Source organism: Ctenocephalides felis, unplaced genomic scaffold (assembly GCF_003426905.1).
Source record: "Ctenocephalides felis isolate EL2017-DRISC unplaced genomic scaffold, ASM342690v1 CF-g0.4_SCAFFOLD_01170, whole genome shotgun sequence".
Lineage (NCBI taxonomy): Eukaryota > Metazoa > Arthropoda > Insecta > Siphonaptera > Pulicidae > Ctenocephalides > Ctenocephalides felis.
The window spans coordinates 34,412,293-34,430,528 of NW_020537324.1; the positions used below are offsets into that span (position 1 = coordinate 34,412,293).

Sequence of the window (18,236 nt, forward strand, 5' to 3'; positions counted from 1 at the left end):
AGTAAACAGATCATTTTGATAAAAATAATGAAAATAAACTTATTTTAATTAGTATGTAGTATTTATCACAATGCATAAATGATATGCATACAATTTCAATAATAATACCTTCAAATTATTTACTTTAGTTTGTTCAGTTACAAGTTCATTGTGGCACTTTTTTAAATAAATATATGCCTATCAGATAAAATATTTATTGAAGTAACTACTCGCTAAAAATTATTCATATAAAACATATAAGGCATACTGACATTTTTATATCACCCTTCTAGTATAGTACAAAATAACAAAAATTGGTATTATTTCGTTTCTTGAATTACACAAACACTATTCGCACATGCAATTTTTTATATTAATTGGAACTGTTTATTAACATATTTGGATAGCTATGATATCTATGATTTGAAAACTTATAAAAAAATGACTAACATCTTAAATTTAAATAAATAAATAAAATAATTAGGTATAAATGATTTGTTCAATGATCTTCAATCAAAAAATGTGAAATACAATAGAAAGTAACAAGATCACATGTTTAATTCAATATAATTGTGTTTAAAATTATCATTAATTGGCTTTCATCTTGTGCCCATATTAATATTTTATGGTAATTGTATAATTGTTTAATACTCAATTGGATTAGGGTCTCGTGGTTTTCTTGAATACTTGAGACCAAGTTCATCAGCTATCTCATCAATTACTTGTAGTGCATAGTCTAGTTGCTCTTTGGTATGAGCAGCAGAAAGACATATTCGTATTCGACCTTCCATCAATGGCGTAGCTGGAAAACCAACACCCACTACAGCTATGTTTCGTTCTTTAAGCGTCCTCACCACCGCTCTGAATAAAAATATGCATGTAAATTATTAATACTAGTTACAATATACTCATCAACTATTGAGACAAATAAAGTGGTGTTTTTCAAATTAATGTTCATCAATATGCGGTCCAGTATTTAAACCTTTCCATTTTTAAGTAAAGCATATATTTCATTTAGAATTGTTCAGTATGATAAATATCAATATTATCAATTCCTCTTCTATAATATTATTATTATAAAAGTAGATTGTTAGATATTTTTCTTGTGCAGTTATGCACAGTAATTTACTAATCATTTCTATTATTATTAAATTGCATTTTCACTATTATTATAGTATGCATATATAGGAATGGTATATTTAAATTACAGATAAGAGGAATTTCCAGAAAACATTTTGGCCTCCTAATTTTCATTAATCAGTTTCATTAATTTATTATTTTCATGATCTTTCTGAACATTTCATCTTATACCAAATTAAAAGAAATGATTCAATACAAATTGGAATCAATACTATTAGTTGCTCTCTTAAAAAAAAAACCTGCACCAGAATGTCAGGAATGCTACTCAAATAATATATTTTTGATTGATACGATACGGCTTGTTCTTATTACAAGTAAATATAGAAACTGGTTTGAAATTGAATTTGGAATTTCTAATTTAAATCATTATTATACTAATATAGACATTGCAGGCGCCATTCTAATAACTACATAAATATGAAACAGACAGTTGCACTAAAAATAATAAAGAAATTTCATTAAAACAAATTAGAAATCTCATTACACATTGCCTATTTATATGCCGATCAATTTATATTTAAATAGTTTTGCACACAACTTACCCAATTTTAGAGAATAAGTAAACCAAAATTGGTATGACTGGTGAGTCTTCATGTCCGTAAGTAATAACACCAATTTGAGCTAATCTCCTTCGAAAGTACCTTTAATAAAGAAGAAAATAAACAGGAAATTCGAATTATTTATCTAATATATATATTTATAATAGTATACCTAGTATTTCTTGCTAACTGGTTGATTCGTCTTTGACCTTCGTCGGTTCCATCTAAACCCATTATTATTTCCATTACACTTATTATTTGTTGTGCAACAGGAGGTGACATTGTAGCAGCATAGCACTGTGCATGACTATGAACTCTCAGATAATTTATTAGCTTCTAAAAATGATTGAATATTTAATAGATTTAGAAAGAATGTATTTAAATTATTATTATTGCAGTAAATCCTACTTTAGAGCCTGCTATGTATCCACCAGCACTTCCAAAACTTTTGGTAAATGTACCCATCAGTATATCAACATCATTTGGATCAACCCCATAATAATCAACAACACCACGACCATGAGATCCCATTGCGCCTAAATTGTATAAAAAATATAATATTTTAGCTGCTTACATCTGAATAAACTTTGAAGTAGCAATATTTATACAAATTTCACAATATTCTGATCCATAAATCAACATTTCATATCTACAGCATGTGTGATATGTTACAACACTTTTCAATAAAAGTGTCAAATATGTTGTGACCGATAAAGTATTTGGTAAAAATAAGACTATTCTATTTTTAACTTTCAACTTTTACTGATTATTGTATGTCTTCATTAATTAAGATTCTTTTCTATTTGTATGTACATTTCAACAGTTGACACATATTTAGTGTATATATATATATATGATTTAGATGTTTTTGTTCAACGTTGATACATATTCTTGAAATGTTAATTTGCAGCAAATCATCAAAGTAAATGTACAATAAATAATGTTACTTTATTTTTATCTTATCCATTTATTCATAAATTTACTTTATCTTTATGCATTTTGTATGTTTCGACACAGTATGTATGTTATCATTGAACAAAATTTTTTTTCATAATACACAATATCAAACCAGGAAAAACGCTCATGAAAAATTAAACTAACATTAATTTCAAAATACAAAACATAACATGAATAAAGTAAAAAAAATTATAAAATTAAACAGAGAATTATGTAGTCTCCCTACATGATAACTTATATATGTATATACGTATATAACGCTACATGATAACAACATATATAAGTTGCTATCATGCAGTGAGACTACATAACCTTCTGTTTTAACTTTTGAGAATAACATTTTAAGAATACGTTTTAATATTGAATAAAAAATCTAAAGATAATGTATATTTTGATAAATTATCACCTATGCTATGTGCTTCATCCAAATATAAATATGCTTTAAAACGCTTCTTTAATGCAATTAGCTCTGGCAATTTAACTATTGAGCCTTCCATGCTAAATATTCCTTCAACCACAATCATAATTTTCTTCCATGGCTTTCCAGTCTTGGCTGTCCTTTTACAATGGCAGTTTCTAGTACTTTTTCCAAATGTTTCATATCTGAATAACAATAATCAAATTTAAAAATTGAAATGGAAACTCAAAAACTTAAAAAAATTCAATAATATACTAACTATTATGCCGAAAAACTTTTGTAGTGGCACCTGACAATCTTAAACCTAATATAATACTGGCATGATTCTTTTCATCACTAATAACCAGGCACCCGGGACTTAAAAGAGACGGTAAATTTAGAGAATTTGTTGCAAAACCCATTCCAAAAACAATAGCATCTTCAACACCCAGAAACTCTGCAGTTAACTTTTCTAAACGAATGTGAAGTGGATTTGTTCCTAAAAATATAATTAAGGTTTTCTATGATGTTAAACATTAAAAACACAATCATTTCAAATTCTTTCAAAATGCAAATTACCAAGTTCATGTCGCGTACTGCATAATGAAAGCCCATAATCACGGATGGATTTTTCAACTGCATCAGCACATTTGCCTTTATTTTCTGCAAAGCCTAAGTAATTATATGAACCCAAATTTAGGCATTTAGTTTCCGTGCCTGTAAATCTGAATAATTAAAAAATATTAAGTAATTGTAAACTTTATTAAATATATTATGATATTAATAAAATATTGTTTTTTGAATATAAAAAATAATAATTGAATTATTGAAGGATTAATAAAAACTTATTTATAATGAAAATGCTACATATTTATAATAAATATAATCATGCTAAGTTTTAATTTCATGAAAAGGTAATAACTGTATATTTAAAAATGTGGTGAAATGATGGTTTTGAAGTATTTCAGAATCTTATTTTAAATTTAAAATTTTCCCTTACTCAAAGCTCCAACCATAATCCTTAGTTATTCTATCTTTAAGAGTTACTTCTGCTCCAGGGACACTGCATATAGGTCGATTCCAACAATCTCGAATTCTACGATATACATATCTCAAATAAAATTTGTCAAAACTGTCATATAAAGGTGCATAGCCCTGAAATTAAGTAAATTGTAATTAAAGTAATATACAAAATGAATATATTTTTTATTTAGATATATATAAAAAACAGCAACATTAAGATGATAATTTAGCTTTTTCTTTATATTATTTATATTTTATTAAAATAATATAATTAAACTTAAATTTGTAGTATTCGATTTAAAAATAATAAACATAACAAACATATTATAGCATAAAGATATTATTTGCTCGTATAAAATATTTTAAGATTTTGACAGTTAAGTTTAATTAAGTATAGAATAAATAATTAAAAAAATATTACTTATACTTATTATTTCTAAATTAACATATTGACTACTGTGTAGTCGTGGTTACCTTTCGATTTTTTTCAGTGGCTACTTTGGGAGTAAAAAATAATTGATTTAAAAATCCTAATATCATCAATAAATAGAATCCTAGATAAGTGAGACATGCTGTATGCAAGGGGACGTGTTCAAATGATTCTTTAAGTCGATGAGGATCATTGTAATCAAATTTTTTATGCTGTGCTGTATGCTAAAGAGAAAAATTGTTACAATTACAATAATTATAATGAATTAAAATATATCTGAAATAAAATAGTATTACCTTAATATGGCCATTGGATATGCGTTTAACATCCTCATTTGAAAATCCATTTGCTCGGTGGCTCTTAAAACTGGTTTTACTAATAAAACTTTTTATATCATTTATTGCATGGCTTTTTATATTTATTCCACCATTTAGACGCTCACGATCTGCCATCTTCACAATTCTTTAAAAAATCTTGCCAGTTTTGAGTTCAAATTATAATTTTAAATCAGTAGGTGATTTTGCAAGGATTTTCTGGAATCTTGACTTTTATCGGTAATCTATAAATTCCACCATAGTAGTTAAAACACAAAAAAGAATCATTTTTCACATATATGTTGAATTAATATTATTCATTGCACACATTATATTAGAAAATTTTGGAATAATTACAAAACGTCAGTAGCTTTGAGGTTAATCGCTTTCTCAAGGAGTAGCCGCATTACAGTATTGAATTCAAGGTTATGAAATCTGTTAACGCAGGCTTATTTTTGGCAATACTATCAGGCACTCGCATTCCTACATGCTACCGAAATAAAGTTATTGCTTTGTTTTCTGCATTTCTATATCGTTTGAAGTTTTATTTAAAATGTAAAGAGATATACATAAAATGAATTTATATTCGCTATTTAAAACATTCAATTTAAAATTAAAATCAAATATTATGCAAAGTACAGATATAATGGCGTGTAAAATATAAAAGCTAACATATTCAATTATGTTTTATAATATGTATTTAATATATTATACATGTAAGAGTTTGTGTATGAAATTATGATTATTCCTCTTATTCCCTCTTACTCATCTCTTTCTGCGATCGCAGACGGAAGAGAACAGGAGGTGAGTCATGGTTTGCGCATATAAAATTGACTATGTAAATATTGTGGATATAATTCATTCGCAAAATTGAATCCACGATTTTTAAAATACTAAAAAAGTTTTGAAGCTTATTAGAATATTTAATATACAATGTGTAATAACATATATTCTGAAATAACTCCATATTTCAGCTTTCAATTTTGACCAATATAAAATATTGGTTTATAACTTGCGATCATAGATAAGAGTTTGCTTGCGATATTGAATAATGATGATTAGTATCTTATCATTATTATTATTTTAAAAGTTTCTTGTTTATAGTTCCCAATTTGCAAATAAAGATTGTATAAGTGCAGTAGGTTTTAACTGAATTATTGAATTTTCATTATTTTTTTTTGAAAACATATCATTATCATCTAAAATGATTTATTACCATATATAAACTATTGTGACTTCGTCCAAGATTGTGGTTAAAAACATATTGTAATTAAAGAAGTATTGTGAATCCATAACATCGTACATAGTCAAGACTGTTAATTCATAAAGTGAGTCTGACATACAATTCCTCCAACATTGAAACGCCAAACCTTTTGCCGCACGGAACGTCATACAAGGGATTAACGGTAGCTCGGTGGTGCTCTTTTGTTTCGTTGTGTTTTATGTCTTTATGTGACAAATTATAAGTGTTAATAAAATATAAAATTGTAAAAATTTATAGTGTAAAATCTACAAAAACAATTCTTGTGCAATATGGAAAATTACGACTTACCTCCGTCAGGCGTACCGAAGGGAGAAAATGCAAATGTCATTTCTAACCCCGTCGAAAGCCACTCCCCGATTCGTCGCGAATTAGATTCAGTGGATGATTTTGAACATCTCGATCACGAAGCTATTTCAATTCAAAACCAAGCAGGTGACAACGAAGGCCAATTATTAGATTTTCTTAAATCTGACATACCACAACAACCACCAAAAACACAAAATTTCGGGCTAATGGACGATTTACATTCATTTCAAGGTGATACTCATGATAAGTTTACTTCTAGTGCACAGAAAGATCCCTTTTTCTCTGGCCTGGATGCGTTCACTGGGGGCGGTAATGGTGGTCATGTGTCAAATGTCATAGATTCTACTAAATCTTTCATGGATTTTGAAAGGCAACCATTAGCACCAACGTCGAAAGAATCAGATTTCAAAGATACAAAATCACCCGATTATGGCTTCGACGAACCTCCCCCAGCTACAAAATTCGACGATGACGATGACGACGACGATGATGAATTTCAGTTTAAAGACTTCTCGAAGAAAAAGGATGATTTCGGAGAAAGCAAACCTGTGCTAGATGAATTCAAGGATTTTTCGGGCACCGATATGTCCTTCGCTCAATCTACGTTTAGCGATGCAATCGCAGAACCAAAGCAGCCTAAACCAGTTTTTGAAGAATCTAAAACACAAATTCTGGAACCTAAACCCGTTGAGAAACCTGTAGAACCTGCGCCTGCTATATTAGAACCTGAAATTAAATTGAATCCATTGCGTGAGCCTTCGCCAGAACCTATCCGCGAGCCTTCCCCTGAGCCCGTTCGCAAGCCTTCGCCGGAACCAATTCGCGAACCCACACCAGAGCCTCCGCGCGAGCCTACACCGGAACCTTTGCCTAAACCTACACCTGAACCACAGGTGTTCAAAAAGCAAGAAGTTTCTACAAAACCGAAAACTGAACCTGAATTGCCGGTAACGAACGATAAAGTTTTAACTAAACCAATTCCAAAGAAAGAAGAACGTGAAGTCATCGCCGCCGAGGCAATGTTCTGTCAGATGGGACTCGGTGAGTCATATTTAATTATATCTTTTATCTCATTATATTATTATATCAGTTGTTTCACAGATTTTTCGAGGATATTTCACGCAATTGCGTTTGCATGCATTTTAGTTTTACTTTAAAAGTCTTATTATAGCAATAAAGTAAAATTCATCTAATCCAGAAAAAAGTTACATTTATTTGTAAAGTAACATCTGGTTTAACCACCAGAATAATATTCGGCAGTGTGCTTGAATGCAAAATATTATCTGATTGGTTTGGCATTTCGAATAGTATATTCTTATACAAATTTCTTATATGAAGAAATTTTTCTAACAAGAATCCCTTTTTGTACATTAGAAATATTATTCTTTTCATAGAATATTCAAATATATGCATACATTACTTTTTCAAATCTACGAGAATACTTCTAAAATTTTAGTGTAACATTTTCAAGTGGACATCGTTGTTTTTGAGAAATCTATAATTAAATTTAACTATGTGTCATATTCGCATGAATAAGCGAGGCATATAATTAACATAGTTATGTGAATTTCACATTTACACAAACTTATTATTGGCATGATTTTTATTTCTAAAAAATATTGAATATTTGTGATTTATATAGCAAACTATATATAGTCAGTAATTAGTACTAAATGGATCTATAGATTCCAAAATTCCGCGATAACATTATTTTGCTGCATTTATAGTAATGTTAAACTATGATAACTATTGTTAAATATGATAAGAAATTGTTTATTAAATCAAATGCAGCGTCTCAAGGAATGTCTAACTGATCACAATTTTATCGTATCTTATTCAGTAATTTATTATAATATTAGCATCTTGATGTTCTATTTTCACAGGAGATACAGGGTGTTCCAGAACTTAACGTCAAGTCGAAACAGGGTGATAGTATTGATAATAACTATCATGAAAACAATTCTCAAGTATTTTGAAAATTGTGAGCTTTTAAGTGCAACCTAGGGCTTTGATAAAAATGTGACCATTAATCGGGTATTGTGGTTAATTTTTATTGATTTTGTTTATTTAATCTTTGAATCGATATATGTAAATAAAATTTTGTGTACCTCGATCAAAAATAATTGGTTCAAGTTTTTAAAAATTAAAACTAATTTAAAAAATTGAGGAGAGGCTTTTGTTTAAAGAAAATGAACCAAAGTGTGTCGCCAATTTTCATAAAAAATGACGCATTTAATCAGTATTATACAATAGTAAGATAGTTTCATTAATTTGATAGTTTCATAAAAAATAAAAACCTGAAAATACCGATTACAGATCAAAAGATTAAATGAACGAAAATGATAAAAATCAGCCACAATAACTGAAAAATGGTCACCATTTCATAAAAGCGTAGGTTGCTTGAAAGCTCACAATTTTCAAACTAGGGGGGCGTCGATTAATCACGTGAGCTAGTTTTTAAGGATTTTTGGACCCTCTCTCCCCCTTGGTGATACGGGGTGATATTCAAAATTACCCCCCCTTTCCCACCAAACATCACGTGTATTTTTAGTTACGAAACAAAATTGTAAATTTTTTAATTTTTTTTAAATGTTTGGATTTTTTTTTTAAAAAAAATCAGGTAAAAAATAAATACACGTGATATCTTAATATAATATACCCCTCCCTCCCCCACATGATATCTTAATATACCCCTCCTTCCCCCATGTGATATTTTGTGATTTTTTGTCAAACCCCTGCTTCCCCTAAAAACCTAACGTGATTAATGGACGCCACCTAGGCGAGACAAAATTTTCTTCTATTTTTTCATGATAGTTATAGCCAATGCTGTAGCCGTTTTGGTTTGACGTTGAGTTGTGGGACACCCTGTACATTACTCAAATGTTATTCCAAATTCCATCATGATAACTTACTTTTTACCACATGGGTAACTGTTATCATTATTATACAAAGACTGAAATAAGTGGGCTTGTACTGAGTTTGCTACGATAGCTATTTAATTAATTACGTTAATAGCGTAATTAATGATACTCTACAATAATCCCAAAGAAGAACAAAACTGATAACTCCCAGAAGCACTTACGAATGTATAAGTGTGGAGTCTGTAGCAGTGTAATTATTTATATTTTTTATTATTAGAAAAATACTGAAACAGATGCGCAATAAGATAAAACAGACAATATAATATATTGAAAAATGATTTAATATGCGGTCATGGATACATCTTCTAATAACAGTAGTACCAGTAGTATCATATAAAAACTTGAACAAACTATCTACACGTAGTGAATTGTATTTAATTTTTTTTTTTTAAAAAATCCGCTGTCGGAGGCGGATGTAGAACCTGGAACTTCTGATTCGAAGTCCATAGCCCTATAAGCCACCACGGCGGAACACATAAGGGAAACTTGTGGCAACATATTACTGCAATTTTGTTCTGAATGTACAATAATAATAGATTTTTTTTCTTTTTTTGTTAGAACAGCAATCAGAACTCTTATATGTTTTATAATCTGTTTGTTTATTAAGGACTTATGACTACTTATGAATAATTCTATAAGAAAGTGTCTTAACAAACTATCTGCCTTTTGTTAAAAAGTATTAGATTTACAACTCTTCACAAAAAAGTGGCTATGAATCTCAACGCTTAGAAAATTCTGTATAACGCTTTCAATATGCAGACAATATTCAAATTGGAGATGTCCAGAATATTAAAACAAAAAACACTTTGTTTACTTTTTAGTAAAGATTATTCGCTAAATTCTAAATACTAAATTACTTTTTCAATTTGCCCCTTCGGTAAGCTACATACAGTAATTGCTAAGAAAGGAAAAAAATATGTATATGAGTGTTTGTATGTATGGATACATATTTTTATCGACGTTTTCGGTAGCACGATCATCTGATTTGAATTATTCAAAAAGCATTCGATATCTATTCATGGGGAGATGTGCTGATTAACTTTTGGGAAAGGAAGGTCAAGCCGTTTATGAGACATAGAGCAAAAAAAGCGAAATATAGCTATTCAGTTTGTGAGAGAACCGAGCATCCGATTAGATTAATTCAAAACACATTCGATCCGTATTGGTGGCGATATGCACTGATTATGTATGTGATTATATTATTTTATATATATTTTGACTAAGACAGATCTTAAAATTTTGGGGATAATGAGTAAACAATGCAAAAAAGACAGTTTTCAGAAAACGGAGCATCTCATTTGAATGATTCAAAATTTTTTTTCTTAAGTTGATGGAATTAAGAATTACATTCTTGCAAAGGGTGGTCTAGCGGCTTTGGACAGGGGCCGTTCAAGTATTACGTAAGCAGATTTTTACAATTATTTACCCCCCCCACCCCCTTGTCATCAAAAGTAAGCAAAGCTCTTACCCCCTCCCCCCATGCTTACGTAAACATTTTGCAATTAATGTCATACAAAAATAAAATATATAAAAAAAAAATGTTGTTGGTGGAAGTTCATAATGGTCGAATTTAACCTTTAAAAATTATTGTTATTGATTCCTATACGAATAGAGTTATTGGAAAATAGCAGACAGGTAAACAGGTAGACAGAACGACAGGTAAACAGGGTAGCAAAGTAGAAAAGTTGGCAGGCAGGAAAGTAGACAGGAATACAGGTGTAGAGGTAGATAGGTAGACAGGTGGAGAGATATAAAAGTAGACATGCAGTTAAATGAATCATATGATCATATGATTATGTATTTAGCAGAAATCAGAACTTAACGAGTCCTTTGGTACTCTTGAACGACATGGCCCTTTATAGATGACAACCTAACCGATTGCCCTATTCTTATGTGATGAATTTATTATTAGATCTAATGTAATACCAATGAATTGTTTATTGATGCAGCAACTCTGGTTTGGGGTTAATTTCATTTAAAAACATATGCTTGACATCAGGCTATGCGATGCGGGTGTATAACCTGGAACATCTGATTCGAAGTCCATAGTCCTAACAACCAAGCCACCAAGGTGGAACACATGAAGGAAAACTTGCGGCAACATATTACTGCAATTTTGTTCTGAATGTACAATAATAATAGATTTTTTTTTTCTTAGAACAGCAATCAGAACTCTGTTCTATAATCTGTTTGTTTGTTAAGGACGTATGACTACTTACGTATTTCATGAGAGGCAATCCATCGATTAACCATTTTCTTATGTGTGGGGTATTTTTCATATTAGCTCTTACGTCTAATAGTTAACATATGATTGGATGTAGCAGCTATGTCGACGAAGGACGATTTCCACTTGGAATTATATTGTGATCTATAACCCCAAGTGAAAATTTGACATCAAAGCTGCCTGATGTCGGGCTACGGCGGTAGCGGGAATCGAACCAGCGAACCCGGGACTAGTTGCTGCTGGCCCAATAATAAAAGATAAGAATTCATAAATTTACAGGAACGTTATTTCTAAAATGTAAGACCATGACTTACAATTAGGACACGTCAGTAAACTGTATTTTCTAACTTCCTAAGTAATTGAACTCAAGTGGTATGAAACCAAGGAATGATTTCTGCTTCGATTATTGAGCATGGAATAGTTGAGTTGTTTCTCGGACTCCGAATTAATTAGCAAAGGTCCGCTAATACAAAGTAATTTACACATTTGCATAACCTGGATCTGTTCGACACGCATCAATAGCATCACGCACGCTGACTAATTGACACGCTATGCACTTTGAAAAGTAATTCTTTTTTAATTATGCTATTGTATTTGTGTTATTACAAATTCTATACAGGAGTTCTTCAATCGTGGTAAGGCAAAGGAATATTCGACACTCATTTTAAATATGTCTACTTTCATAAATTTCTCAAGTTAATTTGTTTTAAATACTGTCGGATGAAAGATAGGTGTAGCATAAAATTGTGCTAGACCACAAACCGTGTTTAAAATTCAATTAAAAATAATTCGTTTCGAACAAGTTACAATATTAAGATTGTGGATATTCTAATAACTTTTTCTGCATTCTATGCAGTTTTATAAAACTGCCGAGAGTAGATAGAAATATATTTTGTTCAAGCAATCTGGGTTCGAAATAAAGAGAAAGAAACTTAGATTTTTTCTTAAATATTTCATATATATATATATATATATATAATTATTACCGGCAATCATAACCTAATAGCTCTATAAGCTTATTGTAATGACTTCTTAATCAAGTGTCTTTATATATGACAAACCAACGGCTGGCCTCACTTTTCTGATGAATTTATTCTTATAATATTCTGGCACTAGAAGTCGTTATAAACAATTTTGAAGTTTATATCTATTGCTTTTAGCTAATGCTTATGCCTGTCACAACCGTCCTGGGGGTGTGGACGCTCTTTTTTTGCATGATTTCATTTTATGACTCTTGAATCTATTGTATTCGAAGTCAATAGTTGTATAGGCCAATATTTCAGTATTTCCATTCAGACAAATGTTAAATTTTCATTTAATTTAATTTTCTTCCAGCTAACTGGTAAATTTGCAAAGTTATTGCTGATCTTCACAACTCTAATACTTCACTTTACATAGAATATATCAATGCCTGCAAGGGCTATTTTCACCTATTACCCTAAATTTATAGCTATGGGGGCGTCCATTAATCACGTGAAGTTTTTAGAGAGAGGGGGGGTCTGACAAAAAATCACGAAATATCACGTGGGGAAGGGAGGGGTATAGTAAGATATGACGTGTATTTATTTTTTAACTGACTTTTTAAAAAATATCAAACATTTTCAAAAAAAAATTAGAAAATTTACAGTTTTATCACGTAACTGAAAATACACGTGATGTTTGGTGGGGGGGGGGGTAATTTTGAATATCACCATGGATCACCAAGGGGGATGGGGGGTCCAAAAATACTTAAAAACTCGCTCACGTGATTAATGGACCCCCTATCCATATTTCAAATCAAAACCGATGTCATTCCTGCTTGACATCATACTGCCTAAGGCGGTTGACTTTTGATTAAAGTAAGGAAACTAAATTTTTTTTAGTCAAAAACGGGACGGCTATATTTTGTTATGCTAATCCGAGATAGGGGGGTGAGGTGTTTGCTATTTAAGTATACAATAAAAAACAGTTTTTTATATGGATCAATGTTTTCCAATCAGTATTGCTTTTAGTAAGAACTTTATTATTTGATTATATGTAATACTTTTTTATCTATTATATATATCCTATATTTTTCGATCTATTTGTTTTTTCGCTTTTGAGCCTTGTTTAAAATACTATTCCATTTTCTTATTAGTTAATTTGAAAAAATTAGGACTTGTTCGTTTTTTTTCATATTTTTTTTAAAAGTTATCTATTCATTTTTGAAAAACCGAGGCAAAGGATCTAAATCTCGAAAAAATATTACTTTTAGATTTTTGGAAAAACTCGGGACACAAGTGGAAATTCGGGACTGTCCCGGCCAAATCCGGACGTACGGTCACCTTAATTGAATGCTTATGCTCGAAGCACTAATCTACGGGAAAGTCGAATTTTTTTAATATGCATTTAATTTGACATTCTATATCGAAAAAGATACTCAGTTTTACCATATCATAATGTTTTTGAAAGAACAGTAATTGCGTTACCTCAAAGTAATTTTTGGCATAAAATTTCTTGTTCTCAATTTGTAACTCCTATATTTATCCTTATCAAAAAAATTGGTGCATTAAACTTCATCATCGTTAGACCTCATGTTTAGTACCTCAGAATTCAATTAAACAGAATGTATAAAAGACTAATTTGTCATGAGATTTTATCTCTAATATAATGCTGATATTGTCCAAATTTGCCTTCTGAGTTTTGTTTTAATGTACACGTTAAATTATTCTTAATTACTATTGATTTTTCTATTTGATTTTCCTGACTAAATAATTTACCAAAAAAATAATTTACCAAATTATGTGAAATATTTGACGTGAATTTCTTGTTTGAATAACCGGATGCCTCATATACAGTTATGTTTATTCATTATTCCAGATGATATAAAAATTTAATAATTCAAAATTTTAATTACTCACGACGCGAATTACACGTTCAGTGGCTCGGATATATCGTAAATATACAGTTTGTTTAATCGCATTCCTCACTCATATTACCAATATGGTGATCGGTGTATTCTTGATAATGTATACTATATATATATATATATATATATATATATATGTATATATATGTATATATATATGTTATCAATTGTATTGATTCATAAAGTTTTAATAAAAATTATTAATACATCAAATGTTATACTTTGTGTTGAAGCACTGAACTTACTTTCTTGTTGTTCTTTAGTTCTTTAGTTCTGTTGATCAATTCCTTAATTTTGGAACTCATTAAGTATAGAATTGCATATTTTAAGCCAATAGCGCAGATTGAATATTATTTTTTTTAATATTTTTAATTTAAAAATATCCATATTCGAAATCCAAATCAATCGTTGATCCAAATGGCATCATTTCAGAATGGTGTCCGTGGACATTAGGCATTAGGCAGAGTGGAATGGTAGTTAAATAGTCTTCAAAGGGTATGGGGATGTTTCCATACAGAATCGGCTCCATCCTGGTATTTAAATAATTCTGAAGCCATTTTATAGGTATTTTCGAAAAAATACTAATAAAAATAAATACTTAAAATATTTTGGCCGAGATATCAGTGAAAACATGTGAAAGTGTCCCCTTTTTTCAAACTCAATTTTGTCGGAAATATCAAAGATATCAAAAAAGTATTAACGTGATTCTATTCACATTGATCTTGTCTATGTTGTTTATAACAAATAATGTGAAGAAATTATTTGTTAGTGCATGAAAGGGTAGAAATAATTTTTCATTTTTTATTACCTATCAGTGCGGTTCTTTGGACTACTTTTAAATTAGCATCATTCGAATTCATTTGTTTTCGGATATTCAAAATTTTATTTAAATCTAAGTGGAACTTTGTGGTCAAAAGTTGGAAAAACTTAAGCTAGTACACGCGCTGCCAGTACAAGAACGCCCATATAAGTTCGCTTTGCAAGAGCGACGAGCAAGCATAAGGCTCGTTATCGCGCGTCTCTACAAATCTGTATATGGAAATATTTATTAAAAACCAAAATTCATTTATATCTTGTGGATAATTATGTTCATTGATCATAATTAAAAATCCAACACGCCGAATAAAAACAATAATTATTTTTATTGATTATTGTTATTAAAAGAAACTGAAAAGTTATACAAAAAAGTCAATCAGACAAATGTTAAACAGTATATATATAAATGATGTACATATTTGTATTATGTACGTATATAACGATTTTCTATAAATAAGGATCACTGAAGGCGGTTGTTGTTTAAACAAAGGCTTGCTTGTTGTAACCAATCAATATCATATCGTTCGTGGAATATTATCATTTAATCATTGCAAATGCTTCAACACAACACTTGTTACAATAATATTCTATTATATTTTTTTGGTTTCAACCGTATCAACTGAATTTTAATGAAATTTACACAAAAATCTGCTCGTCATATCAGTTTAGTTTATTTTTATATATTCTACTTGTTTTATATATTCTACTTGTGTTCAATTTGTTTGGATTCGTTAATTTAAATATCATAGAGCTTGTTTTAGGGAGTGCAACTGAATGGATATTATGTTGAGTTAGGTGTTATCAGTTTTAACTTTTAACGCTCATGATGGTGTTTTTCTTATAAATTGCGTCATGACAGATAAACATATGGTTCCACAAACCAATATGCTTTTATTCTAATAGAAAGGCCTCTCCACGGATTAGTGGTAGAGCATTTAAAACAGGGAACCCAGGTTTGATACCCACCTCGGGAAGCCTGATGTCAAGCACTATGGATAACGGATTTTGCGTGAAATTTTCCTTTAACGCATAAAGCTTTAAAACTTTAAGCATTGGTGCATCAATAAAAAAAATCATCACTCTTACAGAAATTTTAATAAAAAAGTTCGTCGCATTTTGATAGGATAACTGTTTGGGTTGCCATGGGTTAAGATAAATCACAACAGCATATTGGATCTCTAATAATATATAAAAAAATTAATAGAGAGATAATTTTTGACGAGTGAAGTTAGTTTTCTATTGCTCAACAAATAAATCTTGTTATCTTTTTTTTTAGCTTTATTTTTCATACGGAATTGATCTAACTTTATAATGAGAGAATCAAAATTATTTAAGAGTTGGAGTTTGAACTGTTACTATTCTATTGTATTCTATTGATTTTTTCTTCTCTATGTTTTAATTGTTCAAGCTTCTTTTCATATACATCATAATATAGGATAACATGAATAATTAATACCATTTATTGCCAACGACAACTAAAGAGATGGTATCAATATTTCATCTAAATCGTCATATACAAACGCGCACGCCATGCTAATGCATTTGTCATATACTTGAATACCATATTTTCATAAATCAGTCTATACATTTGTTTGTCAACACAGTTTTTACATTTCCATATAGTTTTTAGCAAATAATGGTATATATAAGGAGTCATTTATTTCAGTTATCAGCAGCATGCGTAATTACTGTGTGATGTCATTTTCATATGTTTTTCTGTAAATAAATAAATCAATTGTCGTTCAGTAAATAACTCATATTTTATGATTAACGTATGTCATTGAAGTAAATCAATTTCGTTTCCATATGCCTATTCTTGAATGATATGACTAATTCAATTTTTTCGTTCTCCTAATAAGTAGGACATACGTACATTACATCAGTTAACGTGATTATCAGTTTATTTGTATAATTAGTCAGAAAACGCATGTCTTGCGTAAAACGGCAAAATCCTTTTTTTAATTGTACAGATAATACCATAGATAAGCTGATAAGCATTGCAATAAAACTAATTTGAGAAAGGTTGCAACGTCTTACTGATGTTTTTAACATTCCGAAATCTCAAAAGATCGAATATTACATTTTTAATTATCTTTACGTTTCAAAGGTTTCTGAACATTTAGAAAAAAAATGGATGTACGTGCGCGTGCGGATACAAAATTTCGTCGGCGATTTCGAGAACACGGATCAACCGATTTAAAAAAAAACATTCGATTCGTATTAATGAGGAGACGTGCTGATTAGTTTTTAGTAAAGGCAGGTCCAGACGTTTCGAAGATTTGAGGCAAAAACTGCCAATAATAGAAATTTAGCTTTTGAGAGAACGGAGCATCGGATTTGAATGTTAAAAAAAACATTTTATTTGTAATGAAAAATAGAACTGATTAAATTTTTGGGAAGACAGGTCCAACGAATTCGGAGATCCAATAAAAAAAACGGTCGGTCAACAAAATGATCAATAGACATATGCATATCAAACTATTAGATATTTTATAGAGATTTTAAGTACAAATTTTGTTTATATTTTTAATAGTTCCGTACCAATGTTTATCCGTTAGATTGCGGCGTAGCGCGATTGCTTCGAAAAAAAGTTCAAAAATTTCAAAATATAAAAAACCAAAATAGTTTTAAAATTCTTAAAAATCTATCTTTTTTCAAAGCTTTTTAATAAAAGAGGTTTTTTAAAAAAATGTTAATTTTCGGTACGTGAAGTTCCAACTATTTGTCTTAAGGTACGATGCTATGCACCACTAGGTAGAGTAACTTAATTGTAATATATTTAAAGCTTCAAAGCTCCATGTATAGTTATTTTGTGGTTTGAAAACTGTGTTCTATGCTCATACTTATTTGTGTTCATCATTGATTTTCTCCATCACAAAAACCTAATGCGAAACTATTCTTTTAACTATAACTAAATGATCTTTTTTTATACATATATCTAATTCAAATTAATGAATAAATCGAGGTTTACTCTTCCAGTTGCAAACAATAGCTGAATTATTAGTTAAAGTGTTCGTGTTTTTTTTACTAATAAATTAT

The 18,236-nt window shown here is 29.9% G+C and overlaps 2 protein-coding genes across 4 annotated transcripts in view; one reads left to right on the forward strand and one right to left on the reverse strand.

Annotated features, from left to right (window-relative positions):
• Nucleotides 1-559: 559 nt before the first annotated feature.
• LOC113365695 (serine palmitoyltransferase 2-like) lies at nucleotides 560-5,119 on the reverse strand. The gene is given in 11 exon segments (XM_026607217.1): nucleotides 560-840; nucleotides 1,662-1,760; nucleotides 1,831-1,994; nucleotides 2,067-2,194; nucleotides 3,022-3,165; nucleotides 3,168-3,218; nucleotides 3,293-3,511; nucleotides 3,592-3,737; nucleotides 4,013-4,167; nucleotides 4,510-4,689; nucleotides 4,762-5,119. Coding segments are annotated over 11 exon segments (1,659 nt in total). The 5' UTR covers nucleotides 4,918-5,119; the 3' UTR covers nucleotides 560-623.
• A 1,020-nt stretch (nucleotides 5,120-6,139) lies between these two features.
• Nucleotides 6,140-18,236, forward strand: part of LOC113365694 (reticulon-1-A-like) — a 95,313-nt gene continuing 83,216 nt past the window's right edge. For 2 of the 3 annotated variants that reach the window (XM_026607209.1, XM_026607210.1), the window contains exon 1: nucleotides 6,140-7,390. In XM_026607209.1, coding sequence (XP_026462994.1) covers nucleotides 6,313-7,390 — 1,078 coding nt within the window. In that variant the 5' untranslated portion in view covers nucleotides 6,140-6,312. The remainder of the gene's footprint in view (nucleotides 7,391-18,236) is intronic. The other variant, XM_026607211.1, reaches the window with a different exon arrangement.